General features: G+C 41.8%; 1 protein-coding gene across 2 annotated transcripts in view; it reads left to right on the forward strand.

Annotated features, from left to right (window-relative positions):
* nbeab (neurobeachin b) overlaps positions 1-19,037 on the forward strand; it is a 306,319-nt gene that overhangs the window by 228,642 nt on the left and 58,640 nt on the right. For both annotated transcript variants that reach the window (XM_058633432.1, XM_058633433.1), the window contains exons 40-43: positions 1,846-1,963; positions 2,064-2,166; positions 5,384-5,499; positions 9,210-9,322. In XM_058633432.1, coding sequence (XP_058489415.1) covers positions 1,846-1,963; positions 2,064-2,166; positions 5,384-5,499; positions 9,210-9,322 — 450 coding nt within the window. The remainder of the gene's footprint in view (positions 1-1,845; positions 1,964-2,063; positions 2,167-5,383; positions 5,500-9,209; positions 9,323-19,037) is intronic.

The raw sequence follows: 19,037 nt of genomic DNA on the forward strand, positions 1-19,037 counted from the left end.
ATATATAAACACACCCGAGCAATAAGCACTCCAATTTGTTAAATCCGATTGAATTTGTGAAATTTGGAAAGACTTCAAAGTTCACGTGTCGTGAACAAAAATGAAAAGGAAACTTTTGCACAATTATTGCCACTCACGTGTTTCTTTAACAAAAATATTCAACATAAAAATTAATCATAAATTTGACTCAACAACACCAAAAAAAGGAGTTGTGTAACTAAGGGTTAACATAGTTTATGTTAAAAAAAAAGAAAAGAAAATTAAGGTTAAATATTCAGATTGAATGCAAAATTAATAAAGTACATATAAAGTTAAAAATATGAAACATGCCCCTAGTTTTTGTGGTTATGGCCTCGTACGTTTACCCAACACGCACCGTGTGTATGATGTGAATTGCGTAGGCTGCGCGTGCAGCCCAGATTTTAGAACCGTGCGCAAAGAGTGCGTTGTCCGCCCCACAATGCAATGCAAGGCAAGTATGCACGGAAGTATGCCACAGGCTTACGGATGGCCATCCTAAATTTGTGTGAAAGCGTCCGTCTTTGTAGCTCGCACAGTCTGACGTAGAACCACCGTTTAGGAGGCGCGACTCAAAGAAATAAGCTACGATTGTCTCATGTCGTTTATCTTCCATCAGGGGACGGCCGATAAATTGTGCAGTGTGTACCAGGCATTACATTGCACTGAGATGACGACTTCCTGAACATCTGGCATCAGGAGTGTAAAAAAGCTGCTGCTGCTGCTGCTGTGGCCCCTTCACTGAGCTCCTGCAGCTCCATAACCATCCCTCCATCTCACCTCACCTCCCTCATCCCCTCTCCAGTCAGCACGTGGCCTCCTCTGGGCCATGCTGTCTCTATGACAACTGTTTGAGTTGGGCTGGGGCTGTGTGGGGGGGGGGGGGGGTTTGCAGAGGTGTCAAGCAGGGGCATCACTGTGGGAGGAGAGCACCGCAGCAGAGATGCCACGCTGCACATCCAGCATCTCCACCTAATCCAATTTTAATTGAGCTCCAGAGATTTTGGACGTGGCCCGGAGGTCGGGCGCGAGCTATTCCGGGGAGAAATTAAGGCAGTCTGGCTCGCGCTGCACTCTTGCAGCCTGTCACTATTTTAAAATGAGCATTAGCATCAGACCTTACTTACCCAGCTGAACATCTCACTCTGCTCCTCTACCCCCTGTCTGCCTTCTCCGATGTGTGATTATAACCTGGGGAGTTGATGAGGTCGCTCCCTGGTTCGCGCTGTTGGACAAAATGGTTCAGTAAGGGGGGACGTGTGATGGCCGGGGGGGGGGGAGTGTTTGAAGGGACCATTCTCACCTGTCGGAACAGTTGTCTTACTCTTCTGCATGTTGACCTGCACTCCCACTACTGCTGCATACACTAATGATCCTTTGTCTCCTCTCTCCTCACCTTGCCATTGTGGTTTTCATTGACTGTTTGTGTTGCCGACCCACCGGGGGGTTGTGTGTTTTTCTTTTTCTTTTCTTCAACCAGTAGCTCTTGCTCTCCTGTTATAGACCAAATAAAAAGTGTGAATCTGTGCAGTGCTTCACCGTGTGTGGAAAAGAGTCCAGTGTTGTGCGGTCAACGACTCCAAAAATGCTTCGAGTTGATGACTTTTAAACGTAAACTGATGTCTGTTATAGTAAAATTACTGTCAAATGACTTTGCTGATTGCATTTATCAGCTCCACACAACTGCCTCTGTGTTTCTCAGTTTTGTTTTTTTTATTGAACGTCCTCTCTCTTACAGCTGTTACTTCACTTTACTTGGACAGAGATCTTCTCCACTGTATATCAAGTGTCTGAAGACAGTTTCCTCTCTTCTGTCTGTCCTTCCAGGTCTTGGCCTACACTGAGGGCTTACATGGGAAGTGGATGTTCAGTGAGATCCGAGCAGTCTTCTCCAGACGTTTCCTCCTTCAGAACACGGCCATAGAGGTTTTCATGGCCAACAGAAGTATGTAAAGTGCCAATTATAGCTTCTTCTTCTTCTTTCTTTTTTTAAAATGCAGCTCTTTTCTCAATTTTTAAGCAACGTTCACTCTCCCTGTTCTCAGCGTCAGTCATGTTCAACTTCCCTGACCAGGCCACAGTCAAGAAAGTGGTCTACAGTCTTCCACGAGTGGGAGTGGGCACCAGCTATGGACTCCCACAGGCCAGGTGGGTCACGTTTAATAGTGATATTGAAATTCCTTTATGGTGGTTGTGATTTTTTTCTGCCAGCATCTGTGGCTCCTTTCTTGTTTGGTTTTAAAAATAATTATATCATATAGTCACTGCTGGGTGCTGTTAAGAGCATGCCGAGTCAACAGGTGGCGCTGTGATGTACATCCTTTAATTTGTACACATCTATCTATCTATCTATCCATCTATCTATCTATCATCTATCTAGCTAGCTAGCTAGCTAGCTAGCTATCTATCTATCTTATTGAAAATAAGATAAACGTTAACAGTCATATTTATTTATCTGCTGCTTTTGAAATGAGCAGAAATTCTTACTAGCACAACTACCTAGCGCTAGGTACACTAGCACACATTTGGCTACGTGCGTCACAACAACATCACACAATGCACCTCGTGTAAACGAAGGTTGCTGACGTCAAACAGAGACACTCGTGCTCTTAAATATTGCCTATTTACACTTAAATATTTGTATACATGAATGTGTATACAAAATGTGTATTTTCAGAAAGGACAAAATGTACAGAAAAAAACTTGTCCTGAGCCATTTAAAGTCCCACTGCTCCAGTCATTGAAGTGGATGTGCAGTGACCCTGAATGAACTGACCTAATTCTCTAAACAGGAGGCTGTAGAGCAGAACTGCAGTCAGGCCACTGACCACAGAGAAAACACCAAATTCCCACAGTGTTAACTGGCTCTTTTTATGTAACACTGTCACAGAAAAAAACAACACCCAACACACAGTTTCCTCAGTCCTCTCTTGTTAGCTTGAACCCATTTTATGTCAGCAACAGTTTTTGAATTTAAAAATGTTTAACCCTCTTATGACCAAGGGTTAGGGTTGAGTGAGTAGAGTGTAGAGTGGAGTGAGTGCTTCTGCCCCTTTTTTACATTTACATTTAAGCATTTAGCAGACACTTTTATCCAAAGACATAGAAGATGTCTTGTTAAAGAACTCCACTCGATAGGAACAGTGGACTGATAGAGGGTGAGAGGGGATGCAAGTGCAGGGTAGGGGGTAGGGGTAGGGTAAGGAGATGCTCTTGGAAGAACTGGGTTTTCAAGAGCTTCTTGAAGATAGGCAGGGACGCCCCTGTTCTGGTAGCGCTTGGTAGGTCGTTCAACCAGCGTGGAAAGACACAGGAAAAGAGTCTGGATTGTCTTATGCGGTGTGTTGGCACCGCCAGACGACAATCCTCTGATGAACGTAGTTAAGCCTTTAGGAGAGCATTTAAGTAGGTCGGAGCAGACCCATGAAGCACTTTGCAGGCTAGCATTAGTGATTTGAATTTGCTGGGGGCGGCTAAGGGTAGCCAGTGGAGCTCAATAAACAGAGGGGTAAAATGTGCCCTTGAAGACCAGGTGCGAATTCTGGACCATCTGTAGTGGTTTCACAGCACAGGTTGGGTGGCCTGTTAGCATTGTGTTGCAGTAGTCAAGGCGGGAGATGACCAGAGCCTGTACCAGGAGCCAGGTAGCCTGTTGAGTTAGGTACGGTATGATTTTTCTTATATTGAATGGTGCAAAGCGACATGACCGGGCGACAGAGGCAACATGATCTGTAAAGGTCAACCAGTCATCAATCATGACACCCAAGTTTCTTGCTATCTTGGAAGGAGCCAGAGATAGGGAGTCAATATTAATGCAGATGTTATGATGTATTGTTGGCTTGGCTTTTTCCAACATAACTTTTGATATCTTGCCAAAAGATATCAAAAGTTATTCAACCGTTTAGGAATTACAATATATATATATATACTGTATATACAAATATATATATATATATAGAAATACATAATATTCCACAAGTATCTTGGAATAACATTTCAATTCTGGTGAGTCATATTGGCTCGAATGGTAATTTGGACATTTGTCGACTTTAATCCCCTCAATATTCCGGCCTTTTGGGTTTTGTGGCTGTAGAATTTTCAAAAAATGTTCAATGAGTAAGTTCTTCTGCCCCCTTTTTCCCAAATTAACTTTCACTTTCGATATCTGGCAGTTATTCAACCGTTTAGGAATTACGGTAGTGAGAACTTGACGTCACAAATGTGTGGCGCGCGGGTGAATCTCGTCGCCTGCGAAGTATATTGGCACAAAGCCATATTTCCCTGCTTTCTGAATTTTCTAGATATCGGAAGCAGTCGAGGAGTTTTGGGCATGAGAAGTACGCATGCCAAATCCTTTTGGCGAGGACGGGATGGTCACAGAAAGGGTTAAATGGATGATTTCTTTGAGTAAATATCAGAAATACTGTTGTACGGTATGTACCAGGGTATGTTATCTCGTTGACCGGAACGCATAGAACATCAAATGAATAGATAAATCTGCCTCCTGTGAAAAGTCTGTAGCTGACTTTGCTCGAGAGCTTCAGAAGATAATGTTATTCAAGTATTAACCCAGCCTGACTTCAGCTTGAACTGATTTACTGTCTGTACACAGGTGAAGGTGGCTGAGTTTTTTTTTTTTTTTTTAATTGACAATAATGGTAATGTATTTATATCCACTGTCATAAATTATGTAGTCCCTTTTCCGTTGTGCTATTGAGTTTCTTTTGTGTCTTTAATAAAGTATATAACAATTATGAGATTGAGATTTCAATGGATTTAGAGCGAATTTATTCTGAAATAGCACGATGTAACTGAACAAATTCCCTGCTACCTTTTAATTTAATTTAATCTGCCGCAATCTAAACTGTGTGACTACAGCTGCTTTAGATTATACACTTATTTACGTGTAAACTGGCGTCGGCGCCACAGAGCGGGATTTTATCGACCAAGCGTTTAAATTCACCAGCCAGTTAACGGTGATTTAACCTGTTAAGTTGTGCTTTGAATATGGAGTTGATGCTCATCAGTTTGAGTCATTTCAAGAGTCAAGATCCCTTAAGTGTCATTGTTTATGTTTACAAAGACATTTATTGCACTGGTTAAAAAGACACTCATCAGGTATGTGGTTAAAGAGTAATAAAAGATAACAATCAGAGAGATAAATGCCACACGCACACTCGCTCAACACAAATAAAATATAAATACCTAAATAGGTTATTACACATTGTTTACAGTAGATAATTGATGCTTAAAAACTGAAGTACGACTTCATATTTAAGAATTGAAGCCATAAATATTAATAACTACAATCAATCTTCTTTTTCCTCTGAATTTATTGTTTACATGTCTTTTTTTTTTTTTCCAGACGTATTTCGTTGGCGACACCTCGACAGCTTTTCAAATCCTCCAACATGACTCAGCGCTGGCAGAGGAGAGAGATCTCCAACTTTGAGTACCTCACATTTCTCAACACGATTGCAGGTAAGGATTCCCATTACTGTCAAATAATGATGCAAAGTACTGTAGAGCCACATCCGCTGCCGTTCTCCTTCACCGCACAGCTCCATTCACACCAGCTCCTTCTCAATCGAACCCTAGTTTGTTTGCGCAACAGGACTCTGATGTGCACCGACAGATAGAGTCCAACCAAATATGATCAGATCTCATCACTTTTACATACTCAATTCATGTGGTCCAGATGCCATAGCTTTTTTCTTTTTCGAAATAACATCTTCTCCATTAGGTAAATCTCATATATTATGCTAATCCATTCGGTGATGGTAGGCCGTACTTGTAACCATTTTCTTGCCCAAATACATAGTTTAGATAGTTGGTAGGTAGCTAGATAGATAGATAGATAGATAAATAAATAGAAGGGCTTCTCCACCCACTGTCCTCCTATCCTCCTCAACATCCATCCAACAACCATCTCTCAGCTCCATCTTCAATGTCCTTCTTTTTAAAAATTAGAATATTAGAAAATTAAATTTTTTTTTTCATTTAAAAACTTAATGAGAATAGGTTTTCTTAAAAAAAAATATTTTTTTATAATAAGTATGTTAGGAAAGTAAGTGACTAAATGAGGTTATGAACTTACTTAAATTAAGTTTCGTTTTAAAATGTACTTAAAATTAGATTAACATTTTCTATTTTTTCCTTTTTTTGTTTTTTTTTACATTTATCTTCTTGAACCTCACTTAAAATGTGTTTCCTTTAGAAAGCTTAATTATAGATAGATAACTGTAACTTTATAGCCGCGTTTCCATCATGGTAGGGTTCGGGTTACAGCTCAGTACTGTATGGTCAGGTTTGGAATGGTAAAGTCCTGGGTCAGGCCTGGTTCAACTGGGAAGAGTACCTTGACTTGGTTATTTTTGTACTATTCTAAAAATACAAATGACAAATTACAGATTCTAGTTTTTATTGTATTTTTCACAAAGTATCCCAACTCTTCTGAAAATGGGCTTTGTAATTTCATCCCACAGTGAAACTCGGTGCCTTTTTTGTTCTTGTGTGGAATGAAAATAATGAATTCACTATTTTTTTCCATAGCTGTCAGTCAGATTTATAGAGTGTGATTTGTTTTTCCTTTCCTTATCAGCGGCAAAGTTTTTTTTTTTTTACAACCAGGGAAAGTGTTACGATTGAATCTGTTATCTTTGTGAATATCTTCACTCTTAGAAGCTCAAATTTAAAGTCACGCTATCATCGTCCATAAACCTGACGTGTCAGTGGCGATGGGAACGCACCATATCTGGCCTCAGGTATGTCATAACTATTTAAGAATCAACGCTGTTCCTTTTTTCTTCAGTCCTGGACGCAGTTTGATAAGTTGTTCCCGCGCGTGTGATGTTGGAAGCAAAGAGCACGCGCACAGCCGATTTTGCTGCATGATTAGTGTCTGGTTTTGTGTGTCTGTGGAGCCGAGAGGTTCACGTTGTCAACTCTCTGATCTGAAGTGCAACTAAAAGCGAAGGCGAGAGCGTCTGCGGGGTGTCAGCGCCTCTGCCTCTCTCTCTCTCTCGCTGCATATTCATGCATATTTATATTTAACTCGCGCTTGAGTTCGATACATTATTGTCAGCTAATTAGATGTAAGGCAGGCAAGAAAAACATGCTCAAAATTCATTAAAAAAGCTCCAGTAATGACCTGGGCTGACAGGGACGTCAGCCGAGAGTGGGGCAGCAGACAAGCGGGGGAGGAAGTGCTGCGGAGAGGTGTGAATGGAAAGAGGGGGAGGTCTTCTAATTAAACACTATTCCACTGTTATTAACATCCTGCAACCTCGACTCAGGCCTCGGCAGCGGCAGGTCTAACAAACATTCACTGTACTCCACCTCCGTACTCTGCTCCGCTGCTTCCTTTTCAACGCGTGGCATTAACCTGGATAATTACGCTCCGTGGCTTCTTCCTCCCTGAAACGCTGTCGACACGGCAGACGGCTTCCCGTCGACGGGGCTGTCAGACGTTATCACTTCCCAGGCTCGATTTAGTCTCTCTCATGCCAAAGCTGAGCGTGATCCAGGAGAGTGAGCACAGACAACCCTGCTGCATGAGTTCAGCTTAAAAGCATTTTAAAACATGTAGTCACAACCACACAGAAAGTAGCGATATCCAAACCGCACCGTTCAATAGCACTGACGTAACAAGTCCGCGGTACGGTATTTACTAGAGTGCCTGATTAGCAATGCAGAGCAATGAGAACTTTCAAGTTTTTTCGAACTTTCATTTTGAGTAACAGTGGCGACAAAAATGGCAAAAAACTGCAAAAAAATTCCACGTACACATGAATGGGAAACGGTCGGAAAACAAATTATTTCAAACCAGCCCATTTTGAAGCCTCACATTGTCTTCATACTTTAACGTAGAGATGTGGCTGAAACTTTAAAGGAGTCACAAGAATTGGGACTTTTCTCACCTAAATCAAGGTTTCAATACATATTATGGTATTTAAGCAATCGCAGTTTTGTACTTTTTTTTAGATTTTTTTTAGAGTATGTACTGCGCTGAAAATAATCACAAAAGTCCTTCTCCTGCCCACAATTTACAACCTACATTTTTTGCATAAAAACGTTGCTATGGTTGTTGTCTAACCATGTGTGTTGTTTTCATTTTCATATGACTTGCAGCTTTTTCTTAAAATCACCTTAAAGCGCAGAGAGTTCTGGTCAAACCTCCCATGTTAAAACGCAGAGGACGAGGGTGATTTTAAAACTGTCATTTCTCTGTCAGCCCTTTTTCGCAAATTTAAATGTGGGAGCTATTGTAGTGTTATTGTCAAATTCGAGGTCAAATTCACAATCACTAATTAATGTGTGTGCGAAATAAAACTAAATCTGATTCTTATTCTTTTGCTCTAATCAATGTTCAATTCCTTGAAAAAAAATCTCAAAATGACCAACTCTTTAACCCTCTTTATTTTTTATGCTGCATCTGCGCAATGATTAGTTCCAGCTGTGTAACTTTAGTCACTTTGTTTACTTCCTTGTTCTGTTTTTACATATGCCGTAAAGTAGATTGTGGCACTTACCTGAAACTAGACATTAGACGCCTGATTTTCGGGAACTGCTCATGCTTTGACAGAGATGACATTCACCCTGTTGTGAGTTGATGTATCATCAAAATAATGTTGGACACATTATTTGAAGGTTGAAATCCTAAATTGTGTGGCTTTAACAATGTTAAACAGTCATGTCTTTTCTTTTCAGAATCTATGTTGGGATTATGAATTTATTAATTGGGCATGTCATAAAAGCAGCTTTGAAGGCTTTATTTTTGTTTTTATGGTGACATTCAAGGACCTCAGGCCATTTTGCAAACTCTTATAGATGTATAAATCATTAAAGTAATCATTGAGGTTGACGTAATGACGCTACAAATTATGAGGGATAGTTACTCTCTAGTGAAGATTACAATGAAAGATAACGTAAACTTACACAGAAGATTAAAAAGGTGAAAAAAACCAAAACACTTTGCTATTAAGTGTGCTTTTTTCCCTGGCAAGCTCTGTATGAGACAGGAAGTGCGTCTGATTGAGGTCTCTTCGATCGGAGACTCGTTGGAATGTTGCGTGCTGTTCCCGCGGAGTAACTGAAGCCTCACATGGACCCGTGACCCGCTTTCAACCCCTTCTGTTTCCGTCCAAACCTTCATCACTCATCAGTTTTCTGTCTGCTCCCTTTGTCTATAGGGAGGACATACAATGACCTGAACCAGTACCCCGTCTTTCCATGGGTCCTCACCAACTATGACTCTGAGGAGCTGGACCTGACCTTGCCGGGAAACTTCAGAGATCTCTCCAAGGTAGGAGGGGGGTGGGTGTCAGCGCTGTAAATCTATATCATATTTAATGGTAGAGGAGTCATGGTGGAGGTGGAATGCAGGACACACTGAAATACAGTCGATTACCTTCGATAAGTGCATCCATTTATAGTCAGCAGTGGACGTTTGTTGACCAGTAAACACTAGACAACAAAGGTAGGTAAAGTGTCGTAGTCTAAAGAAGGTGTGGGTCGGGACCCATGGATGTGTCAAGGATGATATTTTTTAGGTCACCAAATACGTTTTTTCCAGTCTTTTATGTACGATAAAATAAAAAAAGATTTTGGAACCGCAGGCCCAGACGTGTCCAAGGGAGCTGTAGCGTCGTTCTCTTCTTCTTTGGTAGGATGGCGTCCAATTCCCTGTGTCCAGACTTGTTAGGCCACTCGATGGCGAAGTGGGATACTATGGGACCCTGACGCGCGAGTATACCAGGGTCCGTGGTAGTATACCAGGGCTTTTATGGACCTTTGTGGTAAATGCATCAGTACAGTCACAACCTTCACCTGAATCTGAACCCTAATGGTAACCCCAGAAACACCGTGACACATATCCCCCCAGTGGCCAAGTGCAACGTCCGTCCTTTTTTCTGGACTTCAATTATCACACAGGAAATCTGCATCCATTTCTTACAATCTGCCTGATTTAATTTCCCTTTCAAGTATTTGTTTTTCCGGATAAGAGCAACGTCAGGAGAACGGTGTCATGTAGCAGGTCAGACACTTCCTGCCGTGCCGTAGAGCTACGAGCTAACGCTGCTAAATCTCACGAGGCTCAGGCACGATGACACCAAATGGCCTGCAACCCTGGGAGATGAAGTTCAGGGTTATGTTTGAGAGAGAAAAGAGATCACTCTGCCACAAACAGAGACCTGGTTTACTGGTTTACCAACCCCCCTTCTCTCTCGCTCTCTCTCTCTCTGCCGCTCACTGACCTGAAAACAGTTGCATTCCTGTCTGAGCTCTCGCCCTCTCGCTCATGTTATCACTCCCTCATTCCTCTTTGTTTCCCTTGAAGTAGCAAACGTTCTGAATTTGAGCCTCACTTTCTGTGTCTCAGTTCCCAACACTTTGAATCAATTTTCAACTTCTCCAGGCAGATGTTTTGTTTTTGGGAGACGACGAGAACTAAAGAAGTAACAACTTGAAGAATATCATGGACCAGTTGCACACGGTGCTGTGAACTTGAAGAGTGAGCTCCTACTGTGCTGATTTTCTTTCAAGCCCAGAACAGCCATACATTTTCTACCACGTTATCCTCCTCTTGAAGGTCATGATGGGAGCAGGCACAATTCCAGCTGACATAGGGTGAATCATATTTGAGTCATATTTTAGGGTTTTGCAGGGTTTGACATAGGTTTTTATATGTCCGCCTAAAATCCTGTACACATGAGTACAGGTTTAGGAGAATCGGCACATGTTTCAAATCCATTTTTTCTACGGAGCTCCCTCCTATAGTTCATATTTTTACGACACCACCGCAAACATCCATCCATCCATTGTATACCACTTTTTCCTCACTGGCATCTGTTTTGCATGATTCTGTGTTTTTCACTTCTCGCCGTTTGAAAAAAGCCGGTCAGACAGACTTCCCTCCCTTAACGGTTTTCTCTGCTTCTTTTTTGGTGACTCTGCCATGATGAACATCTAAAATAACGCTACCAGGTTGGCGGCCCTGATCTTGCAAGGCTGGGTTTCCACGAACAAACAGTAGGGGGCAGTGGAGAACAATCTCCACGCAATAAGCCATTTAACCATCACAATGACTCCAACGCTGTTAAATTATCCTGCATAGTTCTGCTTTAAAAGTAACATCAAACCTAATCAAACATTTGAAGGCATTTTCCTGGTAAAGAAGCCCAACAGTTCACACAATCAGCAAACACTAAAGTTTTTAGTGGAGAGAAAAAACTCAAACTTAAAGATGTGCAGCATCTGCCAAGGCAGGTTGGGGTGAAAGGAAAAATGGGGGACAGAAGACAGATGGGGGACAAGAATAGAGACAGGGAGACAACAGATCAACTTATCAAGGCCAGTTTTGTTCCGTATCGATGTCATAGCTCCACCTCTATCTTGCTCTCGAATTCGCTGTCGCCATCTTCTTTCATTGTTTTTTTTCTTGTGTTTGTAGCTTTATCCGCATGCTCCACGTTTTCTTTTCCATTTCTGGTGTATTTCTGTGGCAGCGTACAGGTCTGACCTATATTCTACGGTGTCCAGAGTCATTTTTGGCGTGAATCATGTGGATGAAGACATTTCTTGAAAGGAGAGAATTAAAAGGAAAGTTATATCCCGTGTGGATAAGACCTGTGGGTGCAGGTTTTGACAGGTCACCTGTCCATACTTGGTCACCATACAGAGGAACCTCCAGCAACCTGTCTGCAGTCAAGTTAGAGTGTCCAGTTAACCAAATCCCCAATCTGCTTGTCTTTAGACTGTAAGAGGCCAGAGTACATGGAGAGAACCCACTCAGAAAGACCCTCAGTCGAACCAAGATTTTACGAAGTGGCGGCCTTTCAGCTGTGAGGCAACAATGTTAGCCGTCGCACCGCCAGGAGCGCTTAAATTGAGGACATTTTTGTTTTAATAGAAACCCAGTTCATCCTGCCATCTTGTCAGGCAGCTTTTGGCAGCTCTGGTCTGTGGGGTATCCAGGTGGACTGCGAGAGCCACAGGGAAAGTGTGTGTGTGTTTGCGTGTGTATGTGTTTTGAAGGGGGGTGCAGCCCTTCTGCCCTGGGGAGACAGTTATGTATTGTAATGTATTCCAGTGACATCCTTCCATGCTGTTTACAGGCCTGAGCTGCCTTCATTAGCATGAGTTCACTGCCCGTGTCTCCTGACAGTTGTCCTTGGAACCCTGGGGCTCTTACCTCCAAAAGTTCACAATGAGTGGAGCAGGTACAGGGACACACACACACACACACACACACACACACACACTCTCCATCTCTGCGTGGTCTGCCCTTTTGTTCAATTATGGATCAGAGGTAGCAGCACAGTCTCCTGAGACTCACTCGTTGTATAGTACAGCCTCGTGTGTGTGTGAGTGTGTCCAGTGAGTGTGGTTGTTTACCAAATAAACTCAACAATAAGGGTCGGAACTTCATCTGTGCAGCCCATGGCCAAGTGGAAGGGAATTAGGCCTGCAACCGGTGGGTCGACCAGTTCAAATACCCCCTCCCCCCCACAAGGTACCCAACCCCCCCATTGTTCACAAGTGGTGTGTAAAAAGAATGGGTTAAATACAGAGGTCACATTCACTATCCAAACAAGTTAATGTCAGGAGAGACATTATCAGGAGAGTCCAAATTTTCACAACTTGTGACTGAACCTGGGCTTGAGCATTGATGACTCGAAGGCTGCGTTCTTTTTTATTATTGTGTGGATATAGAAATCCATCCATCCATCCATTTTCTGCTGCTTTATCCTCCACATGCGGGTCGCAGGGGTGCTGTGCCAATCTCAGCTGACATAGGGGGATTGGCGGGGTCACACCCTGGACAGATCCATCCATTTATGGTCAATTTAATGTGTCCAATTTACCTAATCCCCAAATCGGCATGTTTAAAAATCTAAAGCCGCTCTTACCAGAGTATCTTGATTGAGAATCAAATGAGTGCAAAGAAAGTTCATTTATGAACTTGACTTTGAGATTTATTCAACTATTTTAACGTAATGCAGGACGTAAAGTAGGATTTGCTCGGTATTGTTATACATGTATTTAATAGATATCAACTATTTTTAAAAGGATTCATTCCCACCCTGGATTTGAACACTTTCCCACAGACCAGAGTCGAGCGTGAGACCTGTTTGGTGGTGAGTTACAGGTTAGTTACAGGTGACTAGCACTTGACGGACAGCATTGTTCAAACTGTCGTGTCTCTCGACTGATCTGCCAAATAATATCCTCCCAAACCTGCAGCGTTTACCCACAATCACCTGCAGGTTTTAGACGTTCAGTCAGCTGTGAACACTGCTGCTGCTGCTGCTTCTGCTGAAACGCGACGTTCTTCGCCTCTGGGGGTTAGCGCTCTGCATACTTGGATGTCAGGTACATTCATGTGCTGAAGTGTTTTATTAGATTCTAATGATTATTGCTCAACTGAGTGACAAGTGGATGATAGTTTGAGGGCTGTTAAATTATCTGAGGCTAATTTGTGTTTGTGCGATTTTACTTTGACCACTGATGACAATTTATCAGATTTAACGTGTGTTTAATTGTCATTTCAAGAGACAAATGGCATTACTGAACCCAGATTGTGTTAATAATAATTTTAATGTTACGTTAAATTACTGCAATAAAATAAAGCTGCTGTGAGAGAACATTTTGGCTAACATTGCTGCTGCTGGAAGGACCGCCCCCTTTGTGGAGTTCTGGCTCTTGATTGGATACAGTGGTGTGTAGGTGTGTTTCCATCAGCCTTTTTTAATGCATGGATTTGAATGACAAAAGCTTTTGTGCTTTTTTTTTTAAGTACATTTTTGTTGCAAGAATCAACACCTAAAGGCCCTGGTACTGTATACAAACCCACGGAGCCAAGCCGTGGACAGCACATGCACAAACTGAGTTCCTGCCAGTTTTATACTGGCGGAGTATAAGCCCCGCCAACAGAAGTAGTTGTCAGAGACGATATCATTTTTTTCCTGCCAAATCTTCTGTCCACATTCCAGTCCAATAGGTGGCAGTAATGCAATTTTTAAGCTGGCGTCAATGACGAGTTCAGTATTGATTTTAGTGTGTAGGAGATCAGATTACTATCAGATTACTATCAGCTCTGTGGCGTCCCCTCTTACCCAACCTGTCTGTCACGTATATCCAATAGCCATGCAGCCCTTGTAGTCATAAAGGTTAAGAGCCTCAGCTCTAGAACAGTTGGAAATCTTTGACCTCATCTAATGACAATTATGACAATTATAAGGGCTTGAATTTGGACTTTGGGGACGAGAAATTACAAAAAATTCATTGATTGGAGATTGTGACTTCCATGTTTCCTTGTTAACCCTTCTGTGACCGTAACTCCGAGCCCGCAAAATCTATCAATGGTGTGACTCTGCCTTTCGCCCTATGCCAGCCAAGATTGACACAGCGCCCCCATGTGGAGACCCTCATGTTGAGGATAAAGTGGTAGAAGATGGATGGATGGATACCGGAAAGCAGAGAAATAGAGCTATATATACTTGTCATTACGGTAATAATAGTAATAATGAATAATTACATTTTTTCAGTAAATTTGCAAAACGCCAAGATGGACACCAAATCCAAAATGGCTGACTTGTTGAGTCGAGGTCATTGTTCCAATGTGATTTTTTGTTCATCTTGGGCCGAACGATGTTCCCACCAAATGATCCCACCAAATTTGGCGCAACTAAATTTCGGCCCGCTCCATAGGTGTTTGACATGAGGACTACTGAGCCATTTTGTTTTGGTTTTTCGCATTCAAATGATTTTTATAAAACTTCTCGCCGGTTCTGATTTGTATGTCAATTTTTGTCCTTTTTCACCCACGTTTAGGGGATCAAATTAGAGATTGTTGTGGCAAAAAGACCCTAATAATAAACTTTATTTGTGTAGCTCCTTTCATACAACACAGGGTGGAATGAAAGGGAAAAGTCGAAAAAATAAAAACCCTGTTTTAGCTTTGAAATACAGTAAAAAATGCAAATAAAACACAACACAGGGTGGAATTAAAAGGAACTAGTTGAAGTCGAGAGTAAAAAGATCTAAGTCTTCTTTTAAAAATAAGCTGTGTGGTGAGCTGGCTCACTAGAAATATTACAGTAGCTCCACAAGACAAATAGAAAGGAATAAAACCCAGAACAGTTTCTTTAACAAATGGTATGAATCTCAATGCTTCATTACCAATTGTGGTAGAATATAGAGCCATTTTTACACACACTTATATTACTTATATATGAAAACATGTCAGTCAGTGCAGCCTTAAAAATTCCCTTGCCAACCAAATTCAAAAATAGAAAAGCTATTTCCCTCTCCAAGCCGTCTCCTGTGCAACGCTGACTGTGAGAACGTGGCTGCCGTAAAGGTCCACTCCGCACTTTTCTTCCCCACAGTGGAACCGTCCTCGCCCTCATTTCCACTTCCACTCTGGAGAAACATCAGCTTTATCTTGAGCTGGAGCAGCGTGATTGAATTAGACCGGAGCCGCGCACCAGACGAGGCAGCTGAGCGCCACAGTAACGCGCCGTAATGTAATTTGTTTTGAAATATAAAAATATATATAAATGCAATATGCGTCTCTTTGGGAGGAAGCTCTCATGTAAGTGCAGGGAGGAGGCACTGACTCGACACGGGCCGCGTTCCTTTCCCACAACGGCAGGAATGATTCTGATTGAATCTGAAGCCAAATCCAAGTTTGATTGTACTTTGTTTACGCGTGTGTGTGTTTTTTTTTTTTTTTAAGGTCGGGCGTTACAGAGGAAATGAGCTGAGATTGGAGCGTGTGTGGACCTGTCTGCAGCGTTTGTGTGAGTGCGACGTGCAGCGATTATTCTCGCTCGAGCGGACGTAAACAAATCCATTATCAACGAGATAATGTTTACGACGGGATTCACAAGCACGGAAGGGACCGGTCACGTGTCGTCTGTAGTTTCTCCTCATAATTTCCATTTCCTGTCATATTTTGGGGCTGTTTTATAGTTTCATTCCAGCAGCCCAGCTTTTAATGGTGTGTTTACTTTGTATTTAGTGTCAAACACTATTTACGCGGAACTATTGACGACAATTGGCAATTTTTTGTCAGACAGAGAAACAGTCATTTGGTTTTACGTCAACAAGAAGTCATTTCAATCCCTTTTATTTTCATTTAATAGAGCTTTTCTGTCATATTTATCCTGTCAGTAAACACCAGACTGTATTCAGCCAATCTTTCTTTCTCCTTTGATGAAAGAATAATGGCTTAATAATTGCAACAAACGTCACAAGAAGAACAAATTAGATTTAAGAGAATAAAATGGGACGAACTTACAAATGAACCGTTTTATTTTGTGTCCTTGTGAATGTGTACAGATCTTGATTTTATCTTCTATTTGCCCCGAAATCAATATGCCGCCAAGCGGGGGAAGCAAAAATAGGTCAAATCAGGACTGCAGTGTTGCGGTAGTTACTCAGAGGTCCACGGGGGGGCGATAGAGAGAAGATGAGCCTGTGCGGTGAGTGTCATTATGTGGTAGCACACCAAAAAGGGACTGCGGTAACCACGGTAGTGGCCTTAAAGTCCCTGTGAGAAACAACGGTATGCTGCGCATCACACCGTGAAGTCCGTTCGTTTTTTCAGCGTCGCCTCTTGCATACCGCATATCCGCTCTCTCGCTGTCACATGCACGACCTGAGGCTTTCTCTATAATCTGTGTTTGTCGTAATATGCTTTTTACGGAGTGCGAGACATCTCAGGGCTCGCACCCCGCTCCAGCTGGACCCGAGATGTCACATGCGGGGCTATTATCACTCCATAAATCTGAGCAGATCTCAATAAACTTCTCCTCCGGTCTATTCCGTTGTGCTAACACCGATGTGGACTGCCATTCATTTTTTAAGGACGAACCAGAAACTGGTCCCATTAAAAAAGTGTTTTACTTCTAGCTCCAGGCATGACCCTAATCTTGAGAATGACCAGTGGAGACTGTGGCTGAGGTTACATTAAAAAGCAATAATGTGTACATTAAAATGTTAATAATTTTTAAGAGTTACTGATTTTAATTTAGGATATTTGACCTTATTTCCTCTGTTAGAAACACCGCCACTGATTGCATTTCCAGTCTCCCTTCCCCCCGTCTGTAACCTATGCAGCTATACTGACTATATTGATATTGACTGCCAATATGCCTGCGAGCCTCCTATATCGGATGAAGTGATTGAAAAGGCAGAGAAAGCAATTTATTCACCACTAAACGTGTGCTTAATGGGAGTCATTTTGTCGCCTTAAGAACACGTGAAAATGAAACAGCTGCCAGAGGGCAAGAAAAAGCCAGCGATGGTGTCAACGCAACAGTGAAGTTATTGCTGACTCTGCAGCTAAATAATGACTCGTGCCATCCAATGTTTGGCCTAAGTAGCAAATAATTGGATGGATGTCAAATAAACATAACAGTGATGTTGTTTTATATTCTGTTTTATGGCCGCCACGATAATTAGGCAGCAGTTCTTCAAACGCAGAACGACCAATATGCGATTATTATTATTATTTTTATGATTTGTGACATTTTCAGTCTCAGACGCCGCACTCGTCGCTCTGTTGGCATTTAGGAGACATTCTGCCTCTGCTCTTTGCCAGTGAAAGGTTTGATTTGATGGGGAAACCTTTCCCCCCTCTCTCTTACTTTATCAAAAGAGAAAAGTTAATGTACATATTTTTGTCCAGTTATGTCGTCAAGTTATACCAAAAGGAGTGTGGATTGATGAGATAATGGTACCTTCTCAAGCCACTGTTTCATTACATATAAGTATTCAACATCTTAAGGACATGTTTGCCACTTTTCCTCGCTGTTTTACAGATTTTTTTCTGGCTGGAAAAAAGTACGGAAAACATCTCATTCTCCCATACCAAAGTCCATCGAGAAAATCTGCGATTTTACGTCACAGCACACGGGAGTTGTTGATCCACCGCTGTCTCCATCAGGGAGTTCAAATGTTTGAAATTCATAATTTGGATTCACTTCAGTGACAATGTGGACCAGCAGCTCATGTGTCACTAAGAGCTAAAGTCGCTGGTTTTCTCTATGGACTTTGGTGCAGAGAGTGAGCGGTTTACAAACTTACCAGAAAAGGTGGTGAAACAAGGAAATGAAGAGGCAAACTTGTTCTTGAGATACTGTAGAATTAAGTAAGCATTAACTTGCTTTTTTTCCCTTCTGTCCCTGTCGGAAGCCATTTTGTACGTTAAAAAAAACGTTAAATTCACATGAACAGGTAATATGTCATTAAGTGTAGATTTTATGTCACTCCTTGAAAAGCTCCCCGGTAACTGTGAAAGTCTGTGGGGCGCAGACGGGATGATGCATCACTGCTACAAGTGAAATGTCTGGCTTTGTGAGCGCGTCGGTTGTAAATCAGGTCAGCGCGGGGTTAATCCACGCAGATTACCCAGAACATTTAGCAGGAGACGCTCAGATCTCCTCCTTCACTCACTCTGTCCTCGCTCCTCTGCCTCCACCTCCAGCACAACAGGAACTTCTTAGGGCGTGCACTGAGTTTATCTCTGTTAATTATTATCTCACCTATGCCTCCAAAAATCTTCATTTTATTTTATTTTCCATATCAAAAATCCCTATTGAACAATCTATAAAACTGAAGGATCTGGTCTAATTGTGTTTTTAAATGACTTGGGGGTAAAGAAATGTGTTCATTTTGTGATTTAAAAGTTGTGTTCTGTATATTTCATGCATATTTGTGTATTGTATTCTGTATGTTTGGATACTTGTAACCCTGTCCTGTCTAGCCTACGTGTACTGCTGCTCTTTATTCCTGATTTAAACAAATTTCTTTTGAAAAAACATATATTTTCTTTTAGTTAAATCCAGTCTATCCTCAACAACTGTCCCAAATAAAGCTTCTCTAAAACAAGTAAAAACCTAATCAATCCCTTAAATTTATTTATCTCAGATAAATATCTATCGCTTCAACCTGCTTTTATCCATATCAAGTAACAGCTTGTGTAACTGAGCCGCACACATGTTCCAGTG

Source organism: Solea solea, chromosome 7, assembly GCF_958295425.1.
Source record: "Solea solea chromosome 7, fSolSol10.1, whole genome shotgun sequence".
Lineage (NCBI taxonomy): Eukaryota > Metazoa > Chordata > Actinopteri > Pleuronectiformes > Soleidae > Solea > Solea solea.